The following is a 12430-nucleotide window of genomic DNA, read 5'->3' on the forward strand; positions in this document are numbered from 1 at the left end:
TATTTTTATAATCACCATGTTTAATGTAATTATTTGTTTGTATACCACACTGTATATATTATTTATGTCATTCTTTGGGATATTTCCTGCATTTGTGTATTTTTATTAGTGTAGTAAAATAAGTTTGTGTAGCTTAAAACTGTTGGTAAATTAAGTACCACAACGTGGTATGAATAAGATACATCGCTAACCGGTGTTTTATTCTTGAATTGTTCGTGGCGTCCTTATTAGAAATTCGGGAGAATTCAATGCAATATAAACAAAAATATGAAACATTTGTACTATATAATGAATTTTTTCATTTTATATTACAATTTTTTATTCATATTTATGTATATTGTAATAAATTCTGAAAAATACTCCGCTGTAGCTCTTGAAAAATTTCAACATTTTATTATTAGGGGGAAATAAATAGTAACAAAAACTGATATGTGTATTTCAGCACATCCACCAAAACAGAAGAAATATGTAGTTCGAAATGAAATATTCATTAGTGTTGCGGTTGTCGGCTATTTAACATACAACAATGAAGTTATCGAAGACCCTTCAAATACTAATGTACAAAATTTTGTTATCAATAGTGGCTTTTGTAATGTCTGTATGAAAACTGGCAGGCCCTGCAAATAATGTGATTAACATGAATGAAAAACATCAAATTTCATGAACATAAATACATAAATTCAACGTTTTGGAAACTGCATTTTGCATCGAAACTGAATAAAGAGGCGAGACATAAAAGAGATTTATCGGATCTTCAATTGTACATTTGCGATTCCGTCGATAAAAATATGAGTGTTCGGCCACAGGTGTCCAATTACAAATTCAATCCGCTGGTAACAGTGCTACATCCGTTCAGCAGACGAATTACGTATTCCGGCCAACAATTTCATTAAACTGAATGGGGATTTTCTGTTGATTTTCCGACCGGGTCAGAACATGTACGAATTAAACGTTTCAATTCGTTACGTCGTTATTCTTAATATCTAATATCAGCTGACCTTTTTTGGCTACTCTATGTTTAAAATATATATGTATTTATTTTATTTTGTTTTTCTTATAATTTAATATAAGAAATAGTTTAAGCAGAAAGTTTAACAAAATAATTCAAAGTAGGGATATAAATATCTGAATATTAATTCATCTAAATGAGTATGCGAATGTTAGATTAATTCTAATATTAAATTAAGTAAATAAACGATAAGGCGTATAAATTATATTCAATTTGAGTTAGTACATTATTTAAATTAAAAATATAAATGTTAATTTTTTAAACAATTTAACAACAACAATTTAACGATGATTTACTATTTACTGATTTACACCTTACCATGAATTATATTTTGAAAAATTATCTGTGTCTACGGACTAATAAAAAATGTTATTGACGTCATATAAACTGGGATGATGAATTTTATTTTTTTATACTTACAGTTTCTAAAAAAATTAACTAACTATTTTTTTAAATGTCACAATCTGTTCAACAGTTGTCTCAGAAATCCAACAGTGTAAAAATATTCAGGGTATTTCATTTAAAAATTCAAAAAGAGAATAATTTCCGGTGAATCAAAAAGTGACAAAAAAGTGAAAACTCTCCATACCAGATATATACCTATACCCGATCTCATTTTGATAAATCATTAGAAGTTATGCTTACACACCCTGTATAACTAAATATAAGAAATATTTTTAGCATATGAATATTAATTTATTTAAATGAATATGTTAGAGTATATGATACATGTGAATATTAGAATAATCTGAAATAAATAAAATAAATGATTAAGAGGCCGGTTTCTTAAAAATTTGGTGGATGCAATCTACTTTAAGGAGGAAATGAAGAGAATAACATAACATTTCTTCTGTTCCAGCAATTATAAATAAATTATAAGTTTATGTTTTTTTTATTACATATTTATTAATTTATAAAAATGTATTTTAACAGATTAACCAGACTCGGCTTTAGTTTTCATAATAATATAGATATAGATATAGATAGATAAATAAATCATAACGTATAAATTATATTCAATTTGAATTATTATATTTTATTATTATTATTCAAATTACAAACATTAAATGTGAATTTTATAAATAATTTAACATCAACTATTTAACGATAATTCATTTTTCCTTACCAAGAATTTTATTTTGAGAAATTATCTGTGTTTCAGCACTAATAAAGAATGTTATTGTTGTCACATAATCTAAGAAGATGAATGAGTGCTTAAAAGCTATTGGAAGAACCTTGTTAGACAGCACTCAAGTTTTAATTGTTTGTGGCTCCCACATAAAATTCGTCTCATGGAAAACTGTGTTGATGGCCAATAAAATACTAATGTCATAATGTTATATATATCATTTAATTTTTATTGGAGGTAATAAAAATATTAAGTTTTCCTGAAACTTGGCGATAAAAGATATTATTTTCAATTTTTAAATTTGGAAAGTAATTTATTAATTAAATAAAAACTACTATAATTTTTTTAAATTGTATTTTTTAACTCAACATTCATAATAAAAATAAACTACGTTTTTTGTCGCCATAATTAAAGTTCTGTGTTTAATTTACAAGTCGTGTCTTTTTTATTATTATACATTTCAGCATATGTCAGTAATTCCCTATATCAAAAAACCTCTTCATGCTTTAAATTTTGGTGGATGCGCCAAGTCGAGGAACACTATCTAATTTATATAATAAATTTAAAAAATTATATATAATGAGAAGTTCACAGTAGGTTCTTTATATTTTACAGTCTATACCTATTTACTGACTTCATTGACGAGGAATCCGATACTAATGACTGACTGTGTAAAAAATATATCACACCCGGGACAAACAACTTTTTTTAATTTTAATTATTCCCGCCATTCACTTTTTTATATACCAATTATCTCCTTTTAAATTATAAATATATTAACCTAATTAGATACTATTCTAAAGTGAATTAAAAGTTAAACATCCAAATTAGCAAATAAAAAATTAAAACAGTTTGAGTACAAGCTGTACAATTAGATATAGGTTCATAAATATCAATAATGAAATATATAACAAGTGTGTATAACTAGCAATTATATTTTCTCGATTGATATTATAATTTGATAGTAGTATCATTAAATTATTCAACATTTGGAATATTCAAATCAAATTTAACCAAATAGGGAGAATTAGACAAACTGTGGTGCGTGGTTAAAATGTAAAACTAAATTTTCGTTTAAATACAGTCAATTATTTAAAATTTCAAAGCAATTTGAAATGAATTAAAGATAATTGTGTATAGAGAGGGTACTTAGTTCCTATTTCAGGTTCCTACTTATTTGCATAATAATCAAACTTAATTAAAATCGCCAATTTTATTAACTAACAATTTTACATTCACGAAAAACTAATAAGCTAAAAGGTGATATTACTTTCAAGTATTTTATTTTTTTATGAGAATTAGAATATATCAATTTTGATAATTATCTTTAAATTTATTTTTTCTAAATATATTAGATATATAGATTTATTTAGAAACCTGATAACGAATAATTTAATAAGCAAATTTTAAATGTATTTATCAAATATTACATCAACATCAAATTTTGATAATTATCATTAAATTTATTTATTCTAAATATAGATTTATTTAGAACCCTGATCATGAGTAATTTAATAAGCACTTTTTAAATGTATTTATCAACTATTACATTAAGATCAAATTTTCATAATTATCTTTAAATTTATTTATTCTAAATAAAGAAATATTTAGAACTCTGACAAAGTAATTTAATAAGACATTTTTCCATGTATTTCATTGTTAAAACATAATGGAAACACTTGTTAGACTTGATAACGACAATACTCCCAACTTTGAATAGGATTTCTCGACGTTTCGTTCAACCATATTTCTTTTGTTGCAGGTGATTTATTCGTAATTGTATTCAGCATGGATAGTCGCGAAACTTTCGAGGAGGCAATAAGGCTGCGGGAACAAATCATCGAGACGAAAGTGAACGCTGGAGCGTCGTCGAACAGCGGCGGTGGTCTGACCAGGAAAAAAACTCTGCCCAGAGTGCCCATGATACTCGCCGGGAACAAGTGCGACAAAGAAATGAAGTGAGTTACTTTCCATTCCATTGTCCGGCGACGGTTAGGTCAAAAGGGGTTGGACTCGGGAGCTTTATATATTAATGCGGGTATACGGACCTAAGACTTCCCCTTTAGATTTTTATTTATTTAGCGGCGGAACTCGCAAAGGTCTCCTTAAATTAAACAGGTATAATCTACACTTACTTAGAAGTTTGGTACGATTGAGTGGAAATTCTGTTACAAACTAACAATTGTCCAAAAAATGTAATTAACTTAACGTCAAACTATTTTAATTAGCTTATTGTCAGCAAAAAATTAGACCGAAATAAAACTATGTATTTTTTATTTTATGATATAATTTTCTTTTCTTTCCAGAAACTCACTCAAGACACTTCAACAAACTACACTTTTTTTGTAGGAACTTTTATCATTTAACATATAAGGCGACTTGCACACTGACTTACATGGTCTAACATTTTATTTTGAAAGTGATTAAAATTCGTTATTTACTATTGGACTAATTAAGTGATTGACTAATAATTAATTATTATTATTATTAAGAATAAAAAAGATGAAGACTGAAATATGAAGTTAAATTACTAAGGAAATAAAATAATAAGATTAAAATTTATGATAAAAAAAGTTTTTTTAAGCAATAAAATTTGTGGGATAGCAATTATTTTTTATTAAACATGATACATTTTATAATAACTTTTAATTTTTGTAACACTGAATAGTTTTTATTTTTTTTTTTCTCCTATCATTTATTTAATTTTTTTTTTTAGTTTTTTCTATATTTTTATATTAATATCTTGTTTTCTTTCTATAATAAAGAAAATTTAACATTTATTTAAGTTATTTTCATATTTTTAACATTTTTTATTTTATTTTCTTAATTAATTAAATTCATTATTAATTTTTTTTATAATTTTTTTATATTAATTTTATTAATTAATAAATATTAATTCCTCAGAGATTGATTATACATATATATATATATATATATATATATATATATATAGTTATTTTTAAAATTTTAACTTTATTTTTACATTATTTCTTTAGTTTTTTATATTTTTTATATTAACATCTTCTTTTCTTCCTTATAGATTATATTTTATAATAAAAGAAATGTAAGAATTATTTAAGTTATTTTTATATTTTTAACTTTATTTTTACTTTATTCCCTTAATTATTTAAATTCTTTATTTTTTTTATATTTCTTATTGTTTTCTTCCTTATACAATTGAATATATTTATATTTTATTTATAATAAAAAATATTTAAAAAGTTATTTTATGTTTTTAACATAATAATAATTCTTTTTTCTTTATTTAAATTCGTTATTTGTTTTTTTATATTTTTTATATTCATACCTTGTTTTCGACCTTATAAGATTTTTTATATCATTCACTATGTAAAATCTATTTAAGTAAGCAAAATAATAGCTTTAAGTTTACAGTAAGGTTGTTGAAATTCCCCATTGACTATTATAAGAATAACGAAGAATTCAAAATTAAATCAGATACTAAAAATGTCTCGTATTGTGTAAATTTTGTTTGTAAATTGTAAGTAAATAAGGTATCACAATACTAAAGGCAGTCCATAAAAATATGTTGATTGTACCCATATAGAACTGGGCAATTTATCATATACCAACTTTATAGCAAAATTTAGTTATTATACATACCATTTTACATGATTTTTATTCGACACGACATCTTTTTTCACTTGAAAGACAAAAGGTGCGAGAACTTTTTACGACCCCACTGTATATATAAAATTTAGAAGTATTTGATATTTGTTAGTAAAATTTTATAACCATATTTTAGATAATTAAATAATTTTACTTATCATTAAAATAAACACCAATAAAGTAATATAAAAATGTAAACTGACACTAAAATTTTATTTTGCATTAAATAATTTTATGTCGACATAAACTCACTGTTAACTACTCGACGTTTTGCAATACTCTTCGTGACCATAAAGGCCACATAATAAGCTACATTTATTGCAGTATATACGTGACACCGATCCAAACGAAATATGTTTTTGAATAAAAATTTGCTCTACCTATAGTTATATTTTCGTAACATCATACTAAACTTAATTTTCCAAACAACTTTATAATTATATCCAGTTACTTGCTCCTAACCTTCATAACAATTTTCAAATGCGTTCAGTAAACTGGCGATCAAATCGAAATCTATATGATTAATCATAAAAATGAGGACACCGACACTTATGCTTAATGGTCTGTTTAAATCAAAAATTCAACGAGACATGTCATAAAAACCTGAGGGAAAAATTCGCTTTTGAGAAAATTAGTTTTCTAAACGATAATCAATCATTAAATTTATTTACGTCGGGTTTATTGAGTGATATAAAATTACGTAAATTATCATAATTTTTTATTAAAACTACTCAACGAAATTAACACGCATAATATATATACAAATTACAGTTTATATATTTTTGTTTATATCTAGAATAATTAAAATGTACAATTTAAATGAAAGTTTACACAATTAAAAAACCTACGTCGATAGATTAATTAAAACTAATACTGTAGGCTTTATGTTTTTGTTTAATAAAATGTTGCGTGAAACTGAAATATTTAAAATTGAAATGTATCAAACATAAAGATATAATTATTAAACATTCATGTCAAAAACAATTTACTGGTTATATGTGTTGCAACTAGAATTATTTACATACCTTCTATTTAATTAGTGCAAATTCAAGTTTCTAATCATAATCTGATGAAACAGAGATAACACATAATTTAATTATGTATAACCATCATCATTATGTATAATCGTAAAAGGAAAATTACTAGTAATTAATTTAATCGCACATATTCAGGAAAATAAAACGAATATGATGTGTAGTATTAAATTGAGTTTAAACTTCTTCAACATTTGTACGATTTAAAAGCTTTAGTCTCAAACGTACAACTAAGAGAAATTAGTCAATAATTTAAATCTGCTGAATCTTTTCCGAATAAGGGGAGTTGAACGTGACAATGGCACGAAAATGGAATTCATATATTAAGTAGGTATGTGGAAAATGCCGATGAAGCTAAAACCATTAGTCCAACAAAATGAAAAGACAGTTTAAAATTAAGTTAAAATACGTATTTGTCACAAAAAATATTCACCCAAAAATGCTAATTATTTTATGAGACAATAATTTCTCTTTCTTCGATTTAACTACAAAAGGAAATCAAATTTTATTTAAAAGGTTATTTTTAATTTTTTAGCTTAAAATTTTAAACTTTTTTTATTTAATGGATTATTTCTAATTATTTAATATGTGTAAATTTGAATTAACTATTTTAATTTTTTTTTTAGTTTAATTTTGTATTTTTAATTTTAAGCTTAATTTTTTAATTTTATAAATTTATATTAACAATTTTATTTTTATTTAATTTAATTATTTATTTTTATTTTTTTTAATTTAATACTTTTAATTTTTTAGGTTTAATATTTATAATTTTATAAGTTTAAATTAACAAAGTTTTTAATATTAATATTTTTAATTGTATTTTTAATTAAATTAATTAAACTAATATATATTTTTTTAATTTAATTGTTTATTTTTATTTTTACGCATAATATTTATTTGAAATTAAATTAACAATTTTTAATTTTTTAAACTTGATATTTTAGTTTTTTAAGCTTAATATTTTGAATTTTATAAATTTAAATTAATCGTTTTTTGTAAGTTCCAAATCTATTCACCTTTTAATAAAACTAGTAAAACAATTCCAACCTGAAAAGGAGGAGTTAGTTTCTACACTAATATACCAAAAGGAAAATATTTCTATTATCAGAAAGAACAAACTTACTAATAAAAACTAAATGAAGAACAATTGAATCACTTCCCTTCACACCATATTAATCACGTATTTATTTTATGGAACCATAACAGAAAAAATCATCTAAACAACAAAGCACCAACTATTAAATTCATTATTTAAATGAATAAAATGTTTAAAAATCCTCAAAAAGCTGTAACTCAATTTCTTTTCATTCAATCGTAACTAATTGAATACCGTTGGAGGTAAGTTAATCATATTTCTAAAGAAATATCGATCAGGCTTGCTGCTCGTCCTCGACGCTAGTAAAATTAAAATGATTAAAAACACAAACGTTTTTCACTTTCAATAGACCCAGATTACTTTAAAATAATAAAACAGAAAATTTTAATATTTCTATAATTGAGATCTGTTAATTAGTGTATTGGGGTAATTGAATTTATACAAATATTCCTCTATTTCCACTAATTTTTTTTTTTTTTTTTGACTTTAAAGAACCGTAACGCCGGAAGAAGCCCAAACCTACTGCGACACGCAAGACTCAAGCTGCGCCTTCGTGGAGACGTCGGCCAAGAAGAACCTGAAGGTGGACGAAGTATTCTATCAGCTGTTTCTGGTAGCCAATCTGCCGCAGGAAATGGCGCCCAACCACCACAAGCGAATCAGCGCCAATTTCGGGGCGCCGTGCCCTTTGCCGCCGTCGGCGCCCTCCCATCATGCTAAGAAATACCATTTATCGGTCAAGAGGAGACTGAGCGACGCGTGCGGAGTAGTGACGCCAAACGTGCGCAGACCCAGTATCAGAACCGATCTGATGATCATGAGGACCAAAACGTGCAGTCTCGGTGACGGCAATGTCAATTCCACCGGTTCGAATTGGCGGAAAATTGAGAACAACTGTGTCCTACAATAACGTCACCATCACATTTTCATTTCCGTTACTTTTCAAGTACTTAGTAGTTAGAAATACGAATAAACACTCTGAGTGTGAGTGTGAGTCTTTCAGTTTTTTCGCTTACTTACGCTACAGATTCGTTATCCTGGAAATTACACAAACAGATAAAATGTTTCGTAGTTAGTAAACATTGCTATGGATGTATACAGATCAGAGATATAAACGGCTGTTGTTCTAATTTCAGATTGCATTTCTCGTGAAGTAAGTTTACGAACTTGCAGAATAAATATAAAGTCATTTCATAAGCATTTCATTTTTCAAATAAAATAAATATTGATAAGCAATAAGTCATCGCTCTCTTTTCCAGATGGAATTGATAAAAAATATTTTCATTTTATTGTCACAGTCGTAAATCACCCAATTGTTTAGTCAAACTTTTTTATGGTAAAATATCAACAAAACTGGTGTTATGGATATACTTCTTACCTATCAAAAAAAAAAGAATTGTCTAAATAGAAATTATCAAAAATTAATTTATTTTATATATACATATACTGCGAAAACTTCTCTAAAAATCCAGGTGACGATATCATTTAATAATCTTTATCTCTTAATAACTCTTGTGGACCGACAAACCTACACTAACATATATTCTAAAATTTTAAATATTACCCCCGTTAATTATATTTAGACAATTAAAGTTACTTAAACCAATTACTGAGACCAAATTAGAACATTGTACAAACATAACTATATCATAATATCAAAAGTTAATATGCAAATATGTAACCGCATATTTTATGTGCAAACATAAAATATAACATAAAACTAAATAATGATAATTATTTTTGTGGTTTCAGTATCATTTTCATAATAACATTTGTGTTATTTGCTAACGACAAAGACCACATATAAGAAAAAATAGATCATATCCTATAATCTAATTACCTCAGTACCAAACTGTTGAAATATTAACAATGTACATAAAATTACAGTACAAAGTTAAGTTAAACCCAACATAAGGCATTCCCAGAAATAAACCACTTAAAAGAATACCGCTTTACTATAAATAGATACCTATCCCATAATATTCTACCTTGTAGAAATATAACAAACTATATGTGTGTACCAATATTATATTTATTGATAATAATTACGAAACAAAATAATGAACTTAAAATAGATATATGTAATTTAGATTTAACTAATTAGAATAATGATGTTAAACACAATTTTTTGTTATTCAATTATATAGTTTTTTAAATATAATTAAAATTTTGTGCTATTTAATAATTTAACCATTTAATAATTATTAACATAAACGTATTATTTAGTTTGTTAAATCTAATATTATTACTAAAAATAAAATATAACGTGTACAATATGTATAAGATTATATATAAAATGTATAAATATGTAAAACACCATGTATGTATCTTGTAACTGTAAAATTGATATTAAAGGAAATCTGTTAATTGTTGAATTAATACGGCTAAGATTTGTTACTGTAACCAATTTATGTATTTTTATAAAATATATTATGAATACGTATTTGAAATATGATTTATTGTAGTTAGCAAAAATAATTCAATAAAGTTTTAATTGAATTTTATTTTTTATTGCAACCTGCAAGTGTGACTGTCTTCATTCTTAATATGAATATGGTTAATTTTTTGTAATTTTATTTGAATAAACTTTATAATTTGTTTGTATTAAACTGTATATTTATGCGAAAGCAATATCTTTAGGTCAGACATTAAATTGCCATGAATCGACCGTTACAAAGAGGTTTCATCAAATTGGACAAATGGATTCCACATAAATTAGTGACAATAGCAAAATGAGGGGTTTGACAATTGCTAATCCCCTCTTTGCATGCAAAGCAAATGACTTTTATTAATCATATTGTTATATAGGTTGATTACGACAATTGTCACCGGTCTGGAAACTGGGATAAAGCTCTTAAACATGGTCAAATATGTTCGAAAACAAAGAGTCTTAACATTAGAAAGATTTTGGTGACCTACCAAACGATCGATATAATTGTCTGCTGCTTATAAATTGACAACATTCATGATAAAATTACTCCAAGAGAATCTTTTTTATTTAACCGTCAAAATGTTCTGTTCCTTGATAACAATGGGAAACCACATGTCTCGCTAGACACTCAAAGGAAACTTCAAAATGACCAGTGGCAAAATCTACCTCATTCCCCCATATTCTCCAGATATTTCTTCTTGTTACTACTATTTATTTTTTTCCGTTGTTTAATTCTTTAATAATAAAGGATTTATTTCTGTAAAGAAGGTTAAAACTTAGGATAATCTTTTCTAGTGATGAGTTTAATAAATGAAAGTTATGCTATTTTAAAGTTAAACATTAAAACTTTCTGGAAACTAATATTACATATACATTTTTTACACGGAAATTAACTGAAAAATAATTGTAATTAAAATTATAAAATAATTGGATAAAATTAATATTGACTGTATTATTTAATATTTATAAATGGGTTTATAATAAACCTAAATAGTAATTTCCAGTTTCTGTATCATACCTTTTCCATAGTTAACCATTTTAATGGTTTTAATTAATTAAAATTTTAAACACTTTCTGTGTAATAATATTAGACTTCACTCATTTTAATTAAATTAAATGAAACACTCAATTTCCCTATTTAATTATGAATTCAGACTTTACATTAAATACATGCATGAATATTTTCTAATAAATAAATTGTTATTCCGACAATACAATTATAATAAAAAAGCTAACCATTCTCATGAAAAGTTTACTACAAATTATACTTAAAGTTAAAAGTCACCCATTCTATAATTACACGTCTCCTCTTTTTACAGGTAATGAAAAATGTATAAATAGTTACCATAAACTTTAACGTAATTTATAATGAACATGTCGTCTAACACAGACATTACACCGTTATGTTTAAAATTTCTTAAATTTTCGGGATGTCATCCGAAAAGGACGATCATACAAAATTTGATTTATGTTGTAAATTTTTCTCTATTAACATACATCATGTGTCTGGTTTTATATCAGATATGTTTCACTGAATTTACTTTTGCAAAAACATTTCAAAGTCTGGAGTCGTTGTTTATTTTAACACAGGTATGTATTGATTCATATATATTTTTGTATTTTATGTGTGCAATATTCTTTTAGCCATTCTGTAGATACATACGATTAATTAAATTAACTAACAAATATGCGAAACTGATAGAGCTCAAAAGACACTTCCTGAGCAATGATGAAGTAAAGGATGTCGAGTTAAAAAACGAATGCATTAATATGTTAAGAAAAGGAAAACAATTTTGTTTTACTTATGTACGACTGTGTGTACCAGTTTTGCTACTTTGGGCAATTATTCCGTTTATTAAAACTGGAAAAGTCCCATTTGTTTGTTATATTCCTGATGGAACTTACATTTATATTGTAATCATCCAAGCTATATCCGTAACATTGATAGTGCCTTTCATATTGGGGCACGATTTTTTGATAAACAACATTTTATTTCAGTTGAGTGTACAATTTAAAATACTCGGGTATAAATTTACAGAACTCAATTTTGACACAGCTGATCAAACAGCAGATTGTTTCTTTTCGAAGTTGTCCCATTTAGTCA

General features: G+C 25.5%; 1 protein-coding gene across 1 annotated transcript in view; it reads left to right on the plus strand.

Moving 5' to 3' along the window:
• LOC109596733 (GTP-binding protein Rhes) overlaps positions 1-9701 on the plus strand; it is a 56995-nt gene extending 47294 nt beyond the window's left edge. The window contains exons 4-5 of the mRNA XM_020012311.2: positions 3901-4096; positions 8388-9701. Of these exons, the coding sequence (XP_019867870.1) occupies positions 3901-4096; positions 8388-8805 (614 nt within the window). The 3' untranslated portion in view covers positions 8806-9701. The remainder of the gene's footprint in view (positions 1-3900; positions 4097-8387) is intronic.
• Positions 9702-12430: the final 2729 nt, after the last annotated feature.

The sequence above is a fragment of the Aethina tumida genome, chromosome 2, assembly GCF_024364675.1.
Source record: "Aethina tumida isolate Nest 87 chromosome 2, icAetTumi1.1, whole genome shotgun sequence".
NCBI lineage: Eukaryota > Metazoa > Arthropoda > Insecta > Coleoptera > Nitidulidae > Aethina > Aethina tumida.